This window comes from Stegodyphus dumicola, chromosome X2 (assembly GCF_044657685.1).
Source record: "Stegodyphus dumicola isolate Sdum_Otavi_A_Nest chromosome X2, ASM4465768v1".
Lineage (NCBI taxonomy): Eukaryota > Metazoa > Arthropoda > Arachnida > Araneae > Eresidae > Stegodyphus > Stegodyphus dumicola.
This window is the reverse complement of record NC_140781.1, coordinates 40,379,258-40,401,376: the sequence shown is the minus strand read 5'-3', so window position 1 is coordinate 40,401,376 and position 22,119 is coordinate 40,379,258. Positions and strand designations below refer to the sequence as shown.

Below are 22,119 nucleotides of genomic sequence, written 5' to 3'. Positions count from 1 at the left end.
ATCTGCTGGTGCTTAACTTGACAGACAACCTCGTCTTGAAAAATGGATAACATTTTATTGATATTTAACAATTATTTTATCGATTAAATCCAATCTAAACTTAAAATGTGACTTTTTCCACCTATTTTTTTATAAACTTGAAAAGCGTTGAACCCAGACTGGTCTAAAACGTGAAAGAATATTTTTTATAATATTCCCCCCACACCATTTCTTGCTACCTGATAACTAGAAAGGTATTCATCTACAAGAGTGACACCTCTCATTGTTTTACTGTAGTCAATTACTACATTTGGGTTTGTTTTCAGTTTTTTACTTTGGGTCATTACTTCAACAGTTTCAGAATCATGAAAAGATCATAACACTGTTACTTTCTTTTTGTCCTTCCATTTGAGAGCGAGGATTTTGCCACGTCTAAATGATATAACTTCGTCAGTTTTTTTTTTTTTTCAGTGCAAAAGGTAAATCTTTTTTTTTTTTTTTTTTGTCTAATACTCCTAACCACATTTATTTGATAAGTTAAAAGCATATCGCATTATTCTGGTGAAGTATAATAATTATCTAAGGTGACGCAGTAGCATTCTTGCAATAAAGGCATCATCAGAGTCATAATAATTTCAGTTTTGTGAAGGTACAGAGAGAAATTAGAATTTACCATGAAACAAAGTATCTTTCCCAGTATATATAATAAATAACCATATATAACCAGAAATAGATTCATTTAGCATGTATGTTTTGATACCAAATTTTGCTGTTTTCAAGGTTTCAAAGGTATGTATTGGAACCAGGATAAAAATCATTGTACAACATCAGTGTTTAATCTATGATAATATCTTTCTCTCGAGTAATCGCTTTTTGATATACTTTATTCAGATGCAGTTTCTACTGATGTTTTTTTAGCCCAATACATGCTTTTCAGGTTTTTTTAAATAATATCTTGTAAAACTGAAAGCGCAAAGAGCAAATGCATTTCATGTGCCGATACAGGCTTCCATTCTCTTCAACCTTTCTGTTTCCTTTTACCAACAACATCACCTGATTGCTCAGCATAATGATTAGTCTCTTTTACAATTATACTCACTATTTCACCATTTATGAAATGTTCATAATATTGTAAAATGGCTGAACTGGCTTGAAATGAAATATTAACTTTTAGCAATAATTTGAACTTAAAACGTAGAGAGCAAATATCTGGGATATTCGGCATAATTTGGTTCCATTGGCGCACTGGTAAAAGTTGCCCGGGATCGTCACTATCTTCAGAATCCGATACTTAAGAATCAAAAGCATCTGCAAAAAGCTGCCTTATGAATCACTTCCTAATTCTTCAAGACTTAAATCCTCGTGTTCACTTGAACTACTCATTTTACAAACATTAAACACGAAAAATTGATGAGCACTTTAACTGAATCTACATACTACTATTATACAATCAACTTACAAATACTGTGCTGCCACCTGCATAACATCTATGTAAGTAGAATTGACACGAGTGCGACAAAAATTGGTATTCCCTTGACTTTTTTTTTTGCAAAAGTAGAGCCTGTGTGAGATACAGGCATGACAAAAATTGTTCATATTGGCTGCCCATATGAGAGTTGGGCACAACGAGTAAGAGGTTAAAAGAACAAAAGAAAAAAATTCTTAAAGCATGGTAGATCTTGAGAGGAAGTTTGCCTTTGGTGACTAAAAACTTCTGTATTCTTTTTATTAGCAGTTAATTTTAGTTTAATAAGCTTTCATTCTGAGCATACAGAACAGTCCTCCCTGAACCAGTTTACAGTTTTGTCACTAAACTGAAGAAAAATTTTTAATATAACCTTGAAAACATCAGAAATAAAATAATACATGATAAACTACAAATGCTTTTGCTACTTTAGAAGTACATAATATTAAAATAGATGAGCTGATAAATCAGTGTAAACAGAAGATTGAAGGCATAAAATGATACTTTTTAAAATTATCTACAGAAGATTGGAGGCCGATTTTTACTATTATACAGCTGCAGATAGAAGAGTAGGCTGATATGAACCTATATTTTTTTAAGAAAAATTTAATTCTTTACAAATAATATGTATTGAAAAAGGCCAGGCTATTACCTCTCACTTTCAAAGATGAATTTAATTTTTTTTGATTGAAGTGATTTCAATTTTTTGCAAAAAATGCCATTCAATGTTCTTCATATTTTCAAATGGGAAACATGGTATTCATGAATCTAATCTACAGATTCAAAAGAAGGTCAAAGAGCTAGAAAATGTGGTTTTTAACAAGCCTTTAAATGAATTTGCACAATATGTAAAATAGGGAGATCCTAAGAGAATGCTCATGAACTGCTTTTAGAAAATTGCATAACCATAACACCTAACATTTTTGGAAGACTTAAAAGACCACATTTTTGGCACTTTGTTCAAAATGTGTTTAATTTAATTTATTTGAACAAGCTTTTAATTAAAAGATGTTTCAACATTCAAGTATTTGTCAATTTTCAAGCATTTCGCATTGTATGAACCTTGTGAAAAAATACAATGAAAACTTTATCAGAGTTATTATAAATCATAATTTCTTTTACAATTTATCTTACTTTCATGCAACTGATTTTTCAAAATATATTTCAATGTAGCACTGTTTTATCATTTTCAATTCAAACTATAACCATTTCTAACTTACTGAGTCAATTTTCCTACTTCCTGAGTCAATTTTTCAAACTACCAATGCCTTATCAGTCATATATCAGGGACAACTCATAAATACATAGAATACACATAGTTTTTTTCAATACTGTTCGTTTTCTGGGTTACCTGCACAAACCGTTCCATCTATATCCGTAAAGGGTCATTCACTATGGGGTGTATCTGAGCTAATGGAGTCAGTTCTATGTGTCGACTATTTCTGCTATACCTGCAGTTCAGATTTTTCAACTTGTTGTCCAATGGGAAAAAAGCTGGTTTGGGGGGATGGATCGACTATGTCAGAAGTCTCTGTTGGCTCAGATAAACCCCAGTCTGAATGGCCCTTAAAGCATCTTCTGTTACAGCTGTGCGAAAATGCTTTTATACACCTTTTACTTGGAATAAAATTTGCTTCTAAGTTAATACATTGAAAAATTAACACCAAACCAAGCAAACACTGCAAAAATAATCTGGTTCAAGAATAATAGAAAAGATGACTCAGCCCTAGGGTGTTTGATAACTGTTATGGGACATTGCTTCATGGTCATGGGCAAGCCCACAAAATGCATGTAGTAGGCAACAGAAATAAACTGGCTGGAAAATAATGGACAGGAAAGACAACTCATCTCTTTTATATAGCGTACCTTTATGATATCAATTTTTAGCTCCATCGGAAAAGAACAAAAACAAAAAAAACTGTAGCTTCGAACAAATGCCTAACTTGACGATTGCTTTTGCAAACAAGAATCAACGGGATCCAACATTTATACTCACCAGCAAAAATGGATTATAAAACAGCTCGTGTTTTTTGGACATAATACTCACAGAAATGAAAATTTTCTCAGCAGGAAGGTTTGTAGAAACCAAAAGCAAATTTTAGCCCCTTTCTTAGGAGATGACTACCCAAGTGATTTTCCTGAAAAAGCTTTTATCCAAAGAAATAAAATTTTGTTTTCTAGCCTTTTATGGAAAGCAACTAAAATATGCTGTGAAATTATATTAGACAAAAATATGTTAATCATTAAGAAATATGTAGAAATAGCATGCTACATAAAAACTAGGCTAGAACTAGTTTATTCCAAAATTAAAAAGGAGAATAAGAAGTTTTTCAAGAAAAAATAACCTACATTTTATTTCCTAAGTGTGTCAAAAGGCACACTTAAGAACTGAAGCTGTGAAATTAAGCTGTGAAAACATTACTATTGCAATTGAAGGGGGTATATCATATATAATTTATCTAGAAATGACAATGATAACATACATTTGAAAGATGGAAATGAGATATACAAGATTCCTAAAATACCAACAAAAAATTGAGATATTTTGATTGCATACACCCCAGAAAATTGTTATATTTCTTCTTATTCATTGAAATTGGAACAAAAGGATTGATTTCAGAAAAACAAACGTGAAAAATTGCCTAGACTCTCTTCAGCAACTATCCCATTCCTTCAAGGTAACACAAAGCAGTAAGGAAATGATGTGGTTCAATTGCAAGATTCTATGCAGAAGAATGACAAAGAGAAAGAGATAATTTGAGCTAAGAACTTTTACAAAATCTTAGTTTGAACATGGTTATAGATGATTGAATGTTCTGATTAAATTAATCAAAATCATGAGTTTTTTCCCTGGGGAGGAGCAATTATTTTCTTCCAACAATAAATTTAAAATTATGCCTTTCAGATTTTATATTTTCAAAATAAGGAAAATAATACTGGAGACATCTGATTATCTGAAAAAAAAAATAAAAAAATTTTCTTGCAACACGATGGAGAAGAAAGTTTGACAACATAATTGAATAAATAATAAAAAAATAATTTTCATAAAGGTGAGATGCTATATGCAATTTTACAGGATGGTCATAAAAAAACTTCTCCGATGTATGAATCCATAGCGTTCAACAAATCAAAATGAAATTTCAGATGCTATTGTTGAATATATGCATGAGATTATGATGATTTAAAACAATACAGCTCTCACGGTTACGAAGAAATTTTGAAATTTTCGAATGGCAACACCCACTTTTTTCTGTGCAAACTGATCAATGCTTTGAGAAACCATAAATAGCATTGGAGCCACACATATCAAGAAGATTGCGAATGCAAAACTTTTGTGAAGAGCACTGTAAAGGACCAATGACGACACAAGGGAGAAGAGGGGAAAATCTTTTATTAGAATTACAAGTTTTCAACATGCCCACCTTCACAGATGATAATGCATTGCATGAGGAAGATTGTTGACAACAATGATGAATGCAACATAGCAGAAGGAATATGTATAACTTCACATTTTATGGGAAAAATCTCGTGGATTTCATGTGGACATCATAAATTTCAGATAACCCTAGAACCAGAAATTTATCAGAATGTGGTCAGGAAATTGCAGCGATCATCAAATTGCAAAGTTATGGGAGATGACTCTCATTACCAAAGTGCTGTTGCAGCACTTGCCGAAAGCATTTCGCGATGTGTAAAGGAGCATCTTACATCCCTAAAAGCTGCGACATCTCGATACACTGGAATCGATAAGTAAACATCCACAGAACAGAGTGCAGAAGTTTAAGGACTGTGGTTTTGGGTACATCCAAACTGTGGGCAACCCTTCTTGCAGTATGCAATGGACCAGCAGTAATCGCATTATGCACTTCTGCAACAACTTCAACAGAAATACAAGGTTGTCCGGATTGCAATCTATCACACATGCATCTAATTTCTTCAATTTTTTTTAACCAAACCACGCACAGTTCTTACAGAACATGATCCTTGTTTTAGCTTATGATTTTGCCAATAAGCTGACAGTGCTTCGGCAGTATTTTCCTTGTTCAGATAAAAGAGCTTTATCAATTCACCTCGTTGCTTCCCTGCAAATGTCATCTTATTAGCACGTTCAAACACCTGATTGAAGAAACAATCTTCTCACACTGCTTATTAAAGATTTTCCACAAACAATGCTTTGCACATGGTGTTCATTGATTAGTACTTCTACTCTATCTCTGAATTATGCAAAGTGCATCAATGCACCTTCTCTCTGTGCTGTGATTCATTCTTTACAATGCTCTTTTCTGAAAATGTTTTATGCCAGCAATTTTCATCATATGTGTAACGTACCAACGCCATTTATAGTTTTTCAATGCATTGATCAATTTGCGCAGAAAACAAGTGCGTTTTGCGAGTCGAAAATTTCAAAATTTTTTCACTGTAACTGTAACCACGAGAGCTCTGTTGTTTTATATCATTACAATCTCAAGCATACCTTCAAATAATACCTGAAATTTCATTTTGATTGGTTGAGCAGATAGGCCACTAGGAGTTCATATATCAGGGAAGTTTTCTTATGACCCTGTAGTAGTATCTCTATATATCTGCCAGGTATTAAAAGAGGAGGCAAAAATCGCTATTATTTGGTGGATATTAACAACGATAAAATATTGAGCAATATTATTTAGCAAACACAACATAATCTCAAAATTTTGGAAAAGAAATGAGTCAGGAAGCAAAATATAAGTATGAAAATAAATTACTTCAAAAAGGATTAAGTTTTGATGCACTTAGTTAATTCAGATTACCGTTAGGTTTTCAGATCATGCCCTTAGTTGTTAGAAATTTTAGGGAATAGTTATAAAATAAATCAAAACAAACTTATAAATAATATTTAGTTCCAAACTTTAGTACATAAATTTGTATTTGGAAATTAGTTTTCTGCCCACAAGCAAGATGCTAAAACCACATACTTGCAGCAAATAAATGTAAATGCCCAGGTCAGCTATAGTATGTTATCACCTTAGCTAGGTTAGCTAAACCTGATTGGTTTTTGCTAGTTTCCTACTTCATCTGCTGGCTCATGATCATGATGATGTGTTCTACGTGGGCATTTCGAAAAGTAAACATACAATAACTCGCATTCCTAAAAAAAAAAAAAAACACCACTTATTTAGAAAACGTCATTTATTAACTGGATTATTTATTATTTTTCAACATAATCAGCCCTGTTATCCAAACATTTGTTAAGTCGGTGCACAAGCTTTTGTATCCCACAGTCATAGAAGGTTGCCGCCTGTTGGAACCCAGCGCGCACACAGTTCGTCATGAACATCGGTCCTACCTTCAGAGAAATGACGACACCATTTCGTTACATTTTGTCGATTCATAATGTTCCCATAAACAGAAACAATTTCTTTGTGAATATCCGCTGGTTGCTGACCTTTTGCATGAAGAAAATGTATGACGGAGTGCACTTCGCATTTGGCGGGATTCTGAATTGGCGCAGCCATTTTAAACACGACCTACTCCAACCAGAATCAATGTTGAAATGCCGAACGACCGCGAGGAGAAAGCTAATGGTTCAAGGTTAACACCTGTGTTGCCAACTTGCTCACCAAAACTTTTCTTTTCCTCTAGCGTACGGTGTATCTTTACTTTTCGAAATGCCCTTGTACAATTAACTGCATTGAAAATTCAGGATTTTCTAGATCTGAGGATTACAAACATTACAACTGACTGCATGTTTTATATTTTAGTGCAAAAGATAAAGGTGGAATTCCTTCCATAACACAATCTGTTCATAAATTTATTAAAGTTGAGAATAAACCTAATAATGTAAAAAATACAAGCACAATAAATTTAAGGACTTCCAATCGCTGCATTGTATTTTTAAAGATAAAAATCACTACCCCCGGTCTGTTAAAAAAAAAAAAAAAAAAAAAAAAAAACTTGAAAAATAAGAGGAAACAATAAAAAATATATTTCATTCATCATTATAAGATATTAAATACTATGCGACTTAAATATTCAACAGGGAATAACATATCTTTAGAATTTTTAGGCTTAAATAGAACCATAAAAAGAATTTTCAAATAACAGAGCATTTAAAAAAATATTTAAAATTTACAAATGAATAAAAAACTGCTTAACACAAACTAAGAGACATTTGTATGCATTACTGAGTACACTTCATTAAGCCATAAAACATATATTACCTGTTCTCAAGCAAGTAACAGGATAGGCTGCCTGAGCGAGGAAGTTCGGATCCCCAAACATGTCTTCATATAGCACAACAAATTTAATTAAGGCTAACTCAGGACTATATATATTCCAGACAAATGATTCCTTCCACACAGGGTTTAAACCATTATCTTCTATAAAAAGAATCATCAATGAAATCAAATGAATTCAATATTTTCAAAAGTACAGCATATGATTTAATTTAAATAAAAAGATGTTAGGTAAGGTGGATAAATAATACCTAGCACATTACTCATGAAAAATATCATAAAAGTAGTTATGTTAATTGAAACAGCATCCAGATGTGTTTACCTTCCAATTACTGAGCCAAATTGTTTTGGATGGTAGTCACACTGGCTCCTGAATTGATGGTCATTCCATTTATATGTTCCATGAACCGTCCATTATTGCCACCACTCACAGCAGAAATCTGAAGTGTTTCAAAATGGGGCTTCTCAATTCTTTCCACCTCTGCTCTACAAGATGGCCATTAATTTGTTTCCAGCCTCCTTGCTGGGAAGCGGTCTTAACTTCCATGCCTTGGGATGTTCTACAGTTCTTTCATACGTGGACTTCATAACACTTTAGGGTTGCTTTTCTGTCAAGGCATTGACTTGCCTGGTTAAATCATCTAGATATCCAGTCACTTGATCCATTGGCTTCTGGACTTAAGTAGCCTCGTCAGATGGCGGTCTCTACGATTTGCTTGCTGAGTTGCTTTAGACCCTTGACATATGCTATTTGCAGGGATTTTACATCTCAGGTTCCCAAGTGGCATCGATGAAGTACTGCAAGGACAGAATTTCTCTTGTTTTAGATGGGCAATCTGAAAAAGTGAGATGAGATACCCTTTCAACATCCTTGGCAAGCTCCTGGAGTGTTTCCATGTGCTTCTGTTGTTGAAATTTTAACTGAAGCCTGCTATAGTCTTTTAAACATTTCTTGCCAAAGCACAGTTCCATCGTGCTGGACAGGGCTTTGAAGTCTAGCCTCTGGTTTTTGGGCACCATTTGAAGGATATCCACTGTGTCTGCTCCCAGAGAAGCAGCAAGATTGCAGATTTTAGCTTGAAAATCCTATCCATTTGCATCTGCCACCAAGTCTGAGAGAACTGAGTTGTTACAGTTACCAGGAGGTCTTTCAATCACGAGTGGCCAGCTATAGAAAGGGGTCAAGAACATGGGTAAAAATTTAAAACCATCAAAATTGCTTTCTGCTGTGTCTATCAATTTTTTTAAGCTGTCAACTTCCCAGATCTATTCCCAGTAAATGGTCAGTTCCAAAAATCCAATCCTTCAGAAACTCTTTCCCCGATTTGTTGTTCAACAGCAAAAACTCTTTCATTTGTTGTTTGACAGAAAAAACTCTTTCTTCAGCTTCTTCAACTTTATTTTCAACTGCGTCTGCCTTTCGTAGCCTCAATTTGTTTTCTATTATGACAGTAATTTCTCTTTTTATTTCTTCTTGACTTGCTTTCATCTCTTCCTTAACAGATTTTTGGCTTGCTTTCATATCTTCTTATTTTTATATCATAAGATAAATTTTATTTCATAAGTTTTTTACAACTTTACCGCCCATTCCATTTTAATTGGTCTATTAACATCCTTTCTTGAATCCATCTCTTCTTTAATGAAGTTGAGAGCCTCTTCCACTTTTCCTTGGAATGCAGAAAAGACAGTCACCAAGCTGTCTTAGTTGCTGTTTCATTGCTCTTGTCAGAGGTATTCAGTGCCACTTCTGAGACCAAAAATTGTTGCCTGCATATGGGTTCATAATGGATATAATGCACACAGAACCAATGACAACTTGATAAAATTGCTTTTTCTCAAAAGAAACAGTTTACAGTTTTGGAACTTTTCGCAAAAGCACTCGTATAGCTCTTTTCAGTATTACAGAACACAATCAGTAGTTAAACTTCAAACTACTAAGAAGGTTAAGCACAACTCAATGCAAAGCATATCTAAAAGGTGAAGCTCTCATGGGTATATCAATACTCTAAAGTCAGATCTGACCTAACAATGAAGAAATGATGCTCTCTTTGGTCTTACATAGTTTTCCCCCACCTGCTCGGAAATCTCTAATATCTTCCATTTCTTGCAATTACAATTACAGGTTAAAGTTACATATAAGGGGCAGATGTGGGTAAAGTTACATACAGAGGTATTCAGTGCCCCTTCTGAGACCAAAAATTGTTGCCTGCATATGGGTTCATAATGGATATAATGCACACAGAACCAATGACAACTTGATAAAATTGCTTTTTCTCAAAAGAAACAGTTTACAGTTTTGGAACTTTCCGCAAAAGCACTCGTATAGCTCTTTTCAGTATTACAGAACACAATCAGTAGTTAAACTTCAAACTACTAAGAAGGTTAAGCACAACTCAATGCAAAGCATATCTAAAAGGTGAAGCTCTCATGGGTATATCAATACTCTAAAGTCAGATCTGACCTAACAATGAAGAAATGATGCTCTCTTTGGTCTTACATAGTTTTCCCCCAGCTGCTCAGAAATCTCTAATATCTTCCATTTCTTGCAATTACGGGTTAAAGTTACATATAAGGGGCAGATGTGGGTAAAGTTACATACAGGGATCAATTACAGTGCCAATCATAGTTATACAGGGACAGGACCAAAATATCGCCAAATGGTCGCAAATTTTTCATTCAAATTCAAATTCAGTTTTGTTAGCTTCCTCTTCATGCCTTAACCCTAAACTATTACAACTGCCATATGTAAAATATACCAGTTTCTTCGATCATTGCCTCACTTCCAAGTAGCATTCAGTATATCCAAGTATCACACCACATATAGATATACGTGTGTGTGTATGCATAGAGTACGTATTTCTATACATAGAGTAATACAGATTTAGTGCAAAGACATAGAAAAGAAGACAGATGGTACAGCTGCTGGAGACTTGCTCTTCCAGTAAGATAAGAAACTTAATTTGTAGAATACAGCTCAATAAAGCAATATAGGAATACAGATGCTGCTTGCTGTCCAATAGTTACACAAACAAAACAGTAGAACTATAAATACAGAGTTTCACAAACAGTTGAACTATAAATAGAGAGTAAAGGTGGAAGCTGCAGATAACATGATCATGAAGCAAAGACATGAGAAAGAAGACAATCCACATTACAGGTGTTCAATAAAAATAAAATCACTATATTTCTTACCACATGGAACACAGGAACTGTGAAAAATAACACCGAAATACAATTTCTAAAAGCATAAAACATAAATTTTGGGTGTTACATTTTTTTTGTTTTTTTGTTTTGGAAAAATGCAATTCTTAAGTCTTAATGTTAAAAGTTAACTTTCAGTGTTATAAATATTATAATAGCCTACTGAAGCTACAATTTCATTCTTAAGTAATTCTAATTTTTAACCATATATGAGCACAAGGCTCCAGTTCTCTATTAGCCTATCTGTAATAATAACATCAATTAATTAATTAATCCAAAGGGAAGCCAATCCTATTTAGCTGATTAGTCAGGGTTCATAGCCACATTTTAGTTAAAAAAATAAGCACCTATAAGCACTTTTCAAGCACATTTTAAGAAAAAATAAATACTTGTCTAACTTTGGTTATATGTCTAATTTAATTACATTATACACAACTGCATAACCTTAAAAGAAAAATTAGACTTGTAATTTAAAATATGAAAAATTCAGTATTTATTAAGAGAGAATGAGCACTCAACCATGGAAAACAATTACATTCTGTTTTTTTATTATTATTATTTTAAATAACAGTTCAATTTACAGAACTAGTTTACAATGAGAGGGGGGGAACTATGCAGAACTAAATTATATTACAAGATTTAATGATGGAATTTCTGCTCAAAATAGAGAAAATAAATAATAATAAGCCATATTTATTATATTCGCTCAGCACCCAAAAATAAATACAATTTATTTTTCCACTCATATTAATATTTAAATAATTTAACTTAAATTCTGAACATTTTCTAAATTTTCATTGTATAACAGTTTTTCCTTAACAGATGCAAGCAAAGTAATTTAAGTAAAACATAAGTAAAATAAGGAACTTTTCAGGAATCAGAAGACAGGAAATTGCTTCATGCAGTCATTCTTTAACAGTAAAAGCTTAACTAACTGGCATACTCGGATGTAGCCGTTCTTTAGATTTTTCAGCTAAATAATGCTTTTGACATTTCGATATGTGCATCATATAAAAAATAGCCTAATGGAACTGAAAAATAATCCGCTTAGCAAGCACAGTAAAACTCTTCTATCTCTGCAAAATATCGCAAATGTTATTGCACAATACGTGTGCCTTCTTAGTCCTTAATTCTTCCGCACATGATATTACACAATCAAAATCAATAGCTGCCGGTATTCAGAGAATACATAACTAAATAAAGGAAACACCCCTTTGCTTCGCCCGATTTTCACTGTCATGAGCCCCTGTAGCATATTTACCATTGAGCACGACACGTCGCGCTCTGCGCAGTATCCCTGCCATACTCATATTGATTAATAAAGAGATTTACAAATTTGGGGTGTTTTTCATTCTAATTTTGAACAGACTGCATTAAATTTCTGGAACAGAATCATTCTTCGTTTGGGTTGGTAGACCGCAGAACTTTTAGTCCTATTCAATCCAGGTTGGAAAGTGACCCCCCCCAAAACGTCTGCTGCTTGCTTTGCTGCAAACTGTAATGGTTTCAATATTCGAGATTTTGTGGAGAAAGGGGAGAACCCCCAACCTCCGTACTGTATAATGCATTGGGGAAAAAAATTGACTATTCAATTATTTTCACTTTATGCCATTCTGAATATTATTCCTTAGGAAAACTAATCTGTGTTCAACCCACTTACCCATTTTTGAAGTTTATCTATACTTAAGCAGTTACTGCAAATATATTATTATAAATATTCATACATATGCTCATACGCATACCAAACATAATAAACGTGAATATGAACAGACCACGCGGAACGAGAATGTAAATTATTAAAATCTTTATAGAAATTCAAATGTGTGTAGTATTGGGTGGGAGCAAAAGAATCTACCAGAATTTTCTACCGCTTTCGCAATTCTTTGACCAATAGAGCAATGTGCACCTGTCTGTACTCGCGCGCACCAAAGGTTATGTTAAAGCAGAGAAAGGAGCGAAAAGCCAAAGAACGTTTCTTTGGAAAAGCTATTTCTGGGAGTATGATTCACCATCTGATGTTCCATATAAGGAAGAAAAGTTGTTTATTTAGTTTCGGCTTTGGTACGGGGGGGGATGTGTGTTCGTTAAAAAAAAAGAAAAAAGCACCAAAAGCAAAAAATAAGCACTTATAAGGGCTATATTTTATTTTCAAATATAAGAACTTATAAGCACTTGTAAGGACTGCTACGAACCCTGTTAGTATATTAATCCCTAATGACACTAGGTACTATATTGTAAATTCTTGAAGAAACTTTAGTTCCTCATGTAAGGTAATGGGTTTTTTATGAACAGCAATCTTTTACATTACAAAAAACTTAAATCTACACAAATATATTATCAATTCATTCTTATTGGAGGTGGGCTTGACCATTTTTTTGCACATGAGATTAAAAGAAATAATTAATTCAGAGGTAAAAACACTCCTCTGTAATTCAAAATCAATGCTTTTTGAAACAAATACACATAATTATCAATTAAATAATTTACTTACACCAATCATTCATCACTACAAACACAAACCAGCATCACTGTTTTCACATATACTTTTTCATTTCCCCATATTCAATATACCAATAATTATTCAATATCATAACTCATTATTATAATCATTAACAATCATATGCATTATAAGTGTTTCATAGTTTTGATGTCACTGTAATCAACATTGTCATTTGTAGATAATTAGTACTCAAATGAGTATTTCAAATTATCTCATTCTCAAAATTAACATGAAAATTTTTTATCATGTTCTAAATCTACAAAAAACATGTTTTGATTACCTTCACTAACTAAAATGTTTGATAGTTGTTAAACTTAATTAATTTCTGCAAAATGACAAGTGAAAAGTAAATTTTAGTATTATAAAATCTTGTTTTAAAATGCTTTTTATAAAAACAGCATTGCATTATCTGATATCCAGTTTTAATGAGCAAGTTTGTACTTGAATGATGTCCAAAATATATCAGTGCACTGATTAATTATTTAATCATTTCACTGCACTGAAAAATAAGCATAATCTGACTACCAAGAAAAATAAAACTAAGCAAACTTGTAAAACATTATAAATTCAAATACCTGAGTCATTACATTATTTAAACAAATTATAGCTAACCTAAATAATCAGATACACATTTACAAAAATTTTACTGCAAAACAGAAACTACATAATTATACATACATATTATATTAAACGATAGTAATCTATCCTAGGTAAACTAATAAAATTTAAGATTAAATTACCTTTAGTCTTCGTTTTAAAACGGTTATTATCATACTCAGCTCCTACTAATTCAACTTCAATAAATGGGCTCACAATTCCCTTACTTATTTTCATTAGATGCCGAGCAGCAATTATCTATATAAATACATTCCAGAAATTACAACATGGTTAAATGAAAATGCACATGGTACTCAGTGTGCACAAAGGTACTCAGTGTAAGTTTTGAAATGATACAGCTATTATTTTCAGAAAGTATGATAATTTTTATGTCCACTTATTGGTGAACATAATAATACCATTGCAAAATTTGAATTCTGCACAAAACTAAAAATTACCATAAAATCACAAATTCTTTAAGCAAGGGCAATGAATGATTCACATTTTTTATCCCCTTTCAATTGAATTCAACCCCAAGTCTCTGAGTGTGAAATGTATGAACACATTTTTTAGAGAAGGGGATAATAATGCAAAAGATAGTTTACAGTTTTTAGAAAAGAATATAAATCTAAGTAGCATAGAAATCCATTAAATTTCAGGAAAAAATTAAGAAAACCATTTTTTATGTTTTTGTACATAATGAACTTTCATCACTGGCAAGTGTTTCCTGAATAAAACATGTTATCATTATTATTTGATTACTGTGCATAGCAAATTATAATATTTTTTATATAAATTCATATAAATTAATGAAAGATAATCATTCATTATGGTAAATATAAGACATTTACACATATCGTACACTGTCCTTTTAATAGTACACATAGTCTAAGCAAATAAGGTGCATATTATACCATATTAACTCAAAAAAAGATCCTGCAAATTTAGGGCAAAATTTTAGACAAAAATAGATGAATGTCTGATGAAATAGAATCCTTTTGTTTCTGATTAGCACAAAAGGCAAAAATAGAGTACAAATTTTGAAACCTATTCTTCATATATCCAGAATACCAGCAATGGAAAAAATAATAACAATATTTAAAAAAAATCGCCCCTACACAGAAAGAGTGAAAAAGTTTCAATTGATAATAAAGTGGGAATTCTTGATGAAGCATTACAACAGAACAATGGTGATTTGTAACTGAAGAAGAAATTATGTCTATCGACAGAATTAAAGTATCAGGGCAAAAAATGAAGGAAATTAAACCCCTTACATTAAAAGAAATGTTTAATAAAGCAAGGAAATAAATATTGAGCTTTTTGTGCGAAGTTTGATTCCATTTTAAGGTCATAAAAGCTTTATTATTTCATAAATCACTATTTTGTATTTTTAATTTCATAATTTATACCTGTGATCTTACTATATTTGAACTGATGATCTAATATCCAGAAAAATCTCGAGTCCAGAAATGGCAAAGTGCTGTCAAGTCTGGATTTTGAACTTTGTAAAGTATTATTTTATTTTTTCCGTAACACATACAAAGGTGTCAAAAGTAATGAGACTGTTACCACAAAACAATATACTGGCACTGTTATTCCTAGGATTTTTTTGGAAGAGTAAAAATACTCCTTGACTTTTTTAGGAGGAGTGAAATTCATTTATGAGGAGTGAAATACGGAAATAGCATAAACTGCATATACAGAGACAAATTTTCTATAAAAAAATACTTTTTTAATGGGCAAAATGAAATAGAAAAAAAAAATGATGCTATTTTGGTTTTTGACAATTATAGAATATGATAAGTATTGGTAGAAAATATTAAACATTATAAATAAAAGAATTTATTTTACATTAAACGTTCTAAATGAAATATTTATTTAATATTACAAATTCAATATCCTTTTCCTCTGATTTTTCCACAATGTTACAGTTGATTTCCTTACAATATCAAAACTCTTTCAAAATTAAAGTTACAAAAAACATTTATTCTTCATCACGTTACAATTTTAATCTCTTTTTCCCCTGATTTCCTTACAATATCACAGCTCTTTTAAAATTAAAGTCACAAAAAATATTTTTCCTTGGTTATATTACAATTCTAATCTCCTTTTCCTCTGATTTTTCCACAAGGTTACTGCTCTTTCAAAATTAAAATCCAAACAGCCGTTGACAAAGGGATAGTCGTAGCCATTTCTGCCAGGGCTGTAAATCCTGGATATAACAGTTCACCATCTAAACTTGATGAGAACAACAAATTGACAAACTGCTTAAATTTGAATTCTCTGTAGCGTGCCTAAAAACACTCTACTTCAAGGTGCTCTTGCTTTAACTCTTCTGCTGAAACACCCAAAACTGAAGTAGAATCTGGCCTATAATAATGTTTAATAACATTATCTAGGGACTCCAATCTTGATGATTCTGTTGTTGTAACACAAGAGGAATTCAACAAAACATCAAAATCCTGCAAAAGACGCATCTGCTGCAAATTAAATCTTTCTTGCAGATTCTCTATCAGTGCACTCAAAAAAGCATTTTTAGCACTTATGAAATCATTTAAAGATTTAGTAGAAACAGATAATTTAATATCTTGAACTCTATAATACCCATTATTACGAGCAGACTCTAAAAATTCCTTTAGATGAGTGCCATGACCTTCCTCCTTTTTCATTTCCTGCATATGATTAATAGTTGATTCTAGACTGTTAACCAACATGGAGAAGTCCACATCATTACTCTGAAAAATTCTACTGACTTTGTTCATGATCAGTAACACATGTCTAAAAAATGACAAGGTTGCTGCAAATGAAAATTGTGAGCATCGTTTAAGTGGTCTTGAGCCCTTGTCCATAGGATTGCTTGTGTTTCTGTTTGCAATTATGTCTAGCAGGGCAGGGATCACAGCATCATAACTGATATGACATGCATCAACTGCATTCCCAAGTGACAACCACCGAACAGCATTTATGTCTTTAAGAGTTATGTTTGGCTCATTTAACACATCTTGCATCAATTTCAGCTTTTCAATCCTAATATTGGACATGTGAAAATAAGCATACAATGAACCTAAAATTCTCTGGCAGCTTTGAAACAGGGATATTCCATCAGCAGCTTGGGAAACAGCTAAAGCTAAATTGTGAGCTTTGAGGGTATGATACCTGGTTTGTTGCAGTGATAGTGAGTCAGCATGGTGGCGCGTATTGCCAGCCCTATATTCGTCACGGAGAAGTCAGGCGAAAATGTCTCGGTGGTGTTTTGAGTAAGAAAAAATGTTATTTGTTGATTTTGGTGGGGCGCTATGCATTTTTTAAGCTAAACCTTCGTTAAAAATTCAATACGTGAAAATACACCTGGCTAGTTTTTTAAAGCGTATTTCCGATTTTCAAGGCGTGAAATACGCACTCAGAGGTGTTAAAAAATATGTCTGTATACTGGCAATAAGGTGGGCATTCATACAATGGAGCAAGGCGCACAATCCATATGAAATGTAACTGCAAACTGCTAAAGTTTATCAGGTGTTGATCTATAACTTGTATTAGTTTATGTGTGCTAATAGTATATTTTAAAAATATAGCAATGAAATAGTGAATATTGTTATTCGAATTATCTTTGAAACTAGTGGCAAGGCAATGTAAATGTACAGAAAGCATGTCTTACCAAAAGCATAAGTTTCAGATGGCTAGGAAAGCAGGCAGATGAACTGTGTTCTGAAAAACCTTTAACAGCAAAAGAACATACAAATGTCAAAAAGAACAGAAAATAAACAACAATATCCTGAGGTGTTTGACAAGCTATTAATAGCTTGTCAAAACACAGCAAACAGCCAGATGCTCCATCATGACATTGTCCTCAGTAACTGGATTACTAATCACCAAATCCTTTATAATAAGGAGAGTTCCAGTAGTGCCTCAGTCCCTCAATCATCAGTCTTACAATTAATATCCCAACTTCTTTTACCTAAACTAAAATTTGCCTTGAAATACCATCATTATGGTAATCTACACAACTACATTGAAGTGATAGACCACTTGAAAGTTATGCAAGATGACTTTCAACAATACTACAAATATTGTATACTAGTGTTTATACCTTTTGCAGGATCATTTTTTAGAACTATACATTGCTATGGCTAAAAGAAGATGAACAGCAGACAGTGAGTACTGGCAAGCTATTAGATGCATTGAAGCAGAACAATCATTCAAAGATGGTGTTCTTTTCTTTGCCACTGACCATTCGGTAATTTCTCAAGTGTGTAAACGTTGAAAACAAGTCAAATGGTTGTCTGGATACCTGTGCTGAGTTGACCAAGAGTTACGACCCCTTCTGAAGATTGTTATATTGTGAAAGAAGACGAGAATCAACAAGTGACCTCCATAACTGTTACAGTCATGGTTGAAGCATAAATTGGCAACAGAATATCTGCTAGCACTATGTGCTGAAGGCATCACATGAAGGCCTGAGTATTAAGTGTTTGTGTTCCACTAAATGCCCATTCCGTAAAGGCAAGATTAAAGTGGTATCATCAGCATTTCAATCAGACTGGGAATAATGTACTGTTCATGGAAGAACCAAGATCTATCCTAGAACTGGTAGTTAAGCATTTAAGGATCTAGATGGCATGTGAAACACGGAATAATGCCAAAAACATCATCGAACAATACGCATTCAAAGGTGGCAGCATCGTAGTATGGGTTGGAATTTCAATGGGATATCAAACCTAGCTGCACATCTTTAAAGATGGTTCTTAGATGGGTGTGCAGCAGAGGGATGACATTCCATCATGAGACTCATCATGTGCAGCAGTTGATCCTGATTTTGTCCTTGTATGATAATGCTTACCCCTCTCAGCCAAAATCATTAATGAGTACCTGGAGAGTGGTGGCATTTCTCATATGGAGTTGCATCACATTCACGAGCTCAAACCAATTGAAAATCTTTGGGATGGCCTCGGCATGCTGTCTCTGCATGTTTATCTCTTACAGTCAGTCTCAGATAACTGAAAAGTGCCCTAATGGGGAAGTGGGCATTGCCAGCACCTGCAATGGTTGATCACATCACTAAAAGTATGGGTAATTGCTATAAAGTTTGTGTCAAGGTTCAGGATAGTAGCATGCCTTATTAATACAAGTTTTGTTTGCTTGTTTTCAGCTTTGAATATTAATTTGTTAATGACCCAAGTGTGATGTAATCATAAAGTTTACAAAAATTAAATATTTTCATTTTTGCATATAATGCTTATTTCCTTTTACACATAAACAAACAAATTTGTTACCTTGATGTGAGATTTGATATTAATAAAAGTTTTGCATTCCCTTTTTTTTATTATTATTTTACAGTCACATGCATAACTTTCGGAAGCCAGTTAAAACGTGAATTGCATGAATTTAATAAAACAGATTTGCTACCAACAATCTCATTGCTTTTCTGTTGCACCTCATAAAACAGCAACAACTCTAGCTCTTTCATCAATTCATAAGCAACACGTCAAAAAATATATTCACAGTTCTAAATTAAAGCAATTATTCCTTGCTGTGTTGAAGTGTTATCCACAAAGGCATCCCTTCAATTACAAAGATAACACTTTTTCTTTAACGGATAACCTAACCTAAAATGAGGGATGTTCATCATTTTAGGTTAGGATGTTCATCATTTCTGTCTAGTGCCATAAAGATATAACATGACACTAAACAAAATACATAAAAACTTATCTCTCCATGAATTCGCCCAGGGACAACTTTCATTTCAGACTTCTGGAGGGTTTATATAGTCTTGGGTACTTTGGGCTTTGACCATTTAACTGTAAACCACACAATTACACACTTGCAGAAGAAATAATCGGGTCACATGCCAATATGCCTAAGTATGCCAATATGCCTATACTATAATAATAAGTACATGGTGACATATTAAAATACAGTTGCATTAATATAACAGAAATGACAATTTGCCTTTATTTAGCAGAATTGCATGTTCTGAAAGCAATGTGCAGCAAATGGACTGCATATTATTACAAAATTTTTAGAAACTGAATGGCGACTTTTGTTCCTTTGTGATCCAAACATTTCATTAATCAATTTTTAATCCATACGAATGTAAGTTTTCTAAATTTGCAGTAAGGATATAATTTATAAAAATATGGTGCAAATCAAAGGGGGTCTCCTTTTTGGTTTCTCATGAATAAAATATATAAATATTAAACTTCTTAAAAAACAACATTTTTCACATCATGAAATTTGAATTTGTGATAAAATCAGGAGGGTATGATTTAAATTGTGGTAAATTTTCACCCTTAATATCTATTATTATGTTACTGCATGAAATTAGATCATTGCAAGAGTTTGAATGACATAATTGGTTACTCTTATTGAATATCCTAAAGTTGAATATCCTAAGTTACCCCTAACCAACAAACTAAAAAGGGAAAAAAAAATCAGAAATTTAGGTACATTGAATGAAACTTTCTTCCTTTTCAAAGGAGAAAAAAAATTGAAAAATATTATCTGAATTGCATTTTAAAAGAAGTAACAAATATCTAAATTTTCAAAATTTGGTTCATTTAACATAAAAAAATTCAAAATGTTTATAATGAAAGATTCTTACACATTTATAAAATGGTGCTTTGTTACTTACAAATTTAATAATCACAGCAAATCATAAAAATAGATATGATGCTTAATTGCATGCATTAGGTTACCAGAACACAATATTAAGTATTAGAAAGCGTTTTGTCATCATTTATTTTTAACAAAGAATAGGGTTACATGCAATCTGTTGAATAACTTTAGTACAGAAATGCATCAACACACTGCATAATACATTTATGCCAATTTATAGAGGTATTTTTAAGAAAAGTGTAAATAAAAATGCCTTTCCAATATCTGAAGGCTTGAATAACTGTCTACTTATACCTTTAAAGGTTCCTCTAAACTGGCTAATAATTTCATGGAAAATGATCATTAGAAAAATCTATCATATAAACTTTCCTTACTATGACAGTTAATTCACCATATCATTCATAGATAAAGTTATCAAGCAATGTTCACTATTACTATACGATGTGAAGCATCAAATTTGGTAAAAAGAGCAAGCATTAACAAGGTTCAAAACTCATTACTTCAGCATCATTATCACAGTAAATTTTACAAAACACTGACTGCTGATCTATTGAATCATGGAAAAAAAATCTTTCAAAATCAGCTCATTTAAGGGGAAAAAATGTAAAGCAGTTTTTTTTTTTAAAAAAAGAGGGAGCCACTGGCATATTATTAAAATTTTTAGTTAACCAAATATTACAATTTCTCTCTCTCGTTGTTTTTAATGACAACCCTTCAGCAGAATGCCCCAGAAATTTAATATGTGAGTTTCAAAGATAAATAACTCCCCTTTTTGTACTAATTCTTAGTTTTCTTCATAACATATTTTAAGATGCTGTATTTAACAAAAAGCTTATCAAAATTTGACATGAGCACTCTTCCACTGAAATGGTTATGTAAACACAGTTTTCATAAAACAGATACTGAATCCTATCATTATAATGCATAAACTGTTTTACCATTCAAACATCTGATTAGATACCAAAAAATTAAAAGTAAAATAAGGAAATGAAGATAAACAACATTACTTCCATCAAATCTTCAATTATTTGAATCTGGTAACTCAGAATCATCTTTTATTCGGAAGAAATTTATTATCTCATTTTATTTCACTATGCTTTCATACATTTTCCATTTATTAACAAGATCACAAAGGGACAAATATTAGAAAATTAGCATTTGCCATGCAGTAAAAAGAGCACTGTTTCCATCCATGGCAAGTACTATTTATAAAAAAATCTATGAAAAATCAAACTTTTAAACTTTTTATTTCTACAAAAAGCTTAAAACAAAAATGGAAAATACTTTCTTAGAATTTCCTTATTCTTAGAACTGAATGAACCATATTAGATTACTTTACTAATGCAATTATGTCAAAACACTATAATACAAATATCCGAGATGAGCTACTTGTAAAGTAATGCACACGATTATAGAATGATAAATATTGGAGTAATCTTCCTGTATAGATAAATGGCTTAATCCATTAAAAAATAATCAGTTAGCCTCCAAAATTATTAGCTACAATATTAAGTACTAACTTACTTTATACTAACTTAAGTACACTAAATTTC

General features: G+C 32.3%; 1 protein-coding gene across 4 annotated transcripts in view; it reads right to left on the bottom strand.

The window, feature by feature from the left end:
* Positions 1-22,119, bottom strand: part of sl (small wing phospholipase C gamma 1) — a 326,005-nt gene that overhangs the window by 41,525 nt on the left and 262,361 nt on the right. For all 4 annotated transcript variants that reach the window (XM_085809362.1, XM_085809364.1, XM_085809363.1 and 1 more), the window contains exons 28-29: positions 14,098-14,212; positions 7,642-7,800 (exon numbers count right to left, since the gene is read on the bottom strand). In XM_085809362.1, the coding sequence (XP_085665488.1) occupies positions 7,642-7,800; positions 14,098-14,212 (274 nt within the window). The remainder of the gene's footprint in view (positions 1-7,641; positions 7,801-14,097; positions 14,213-22,119) is intronic.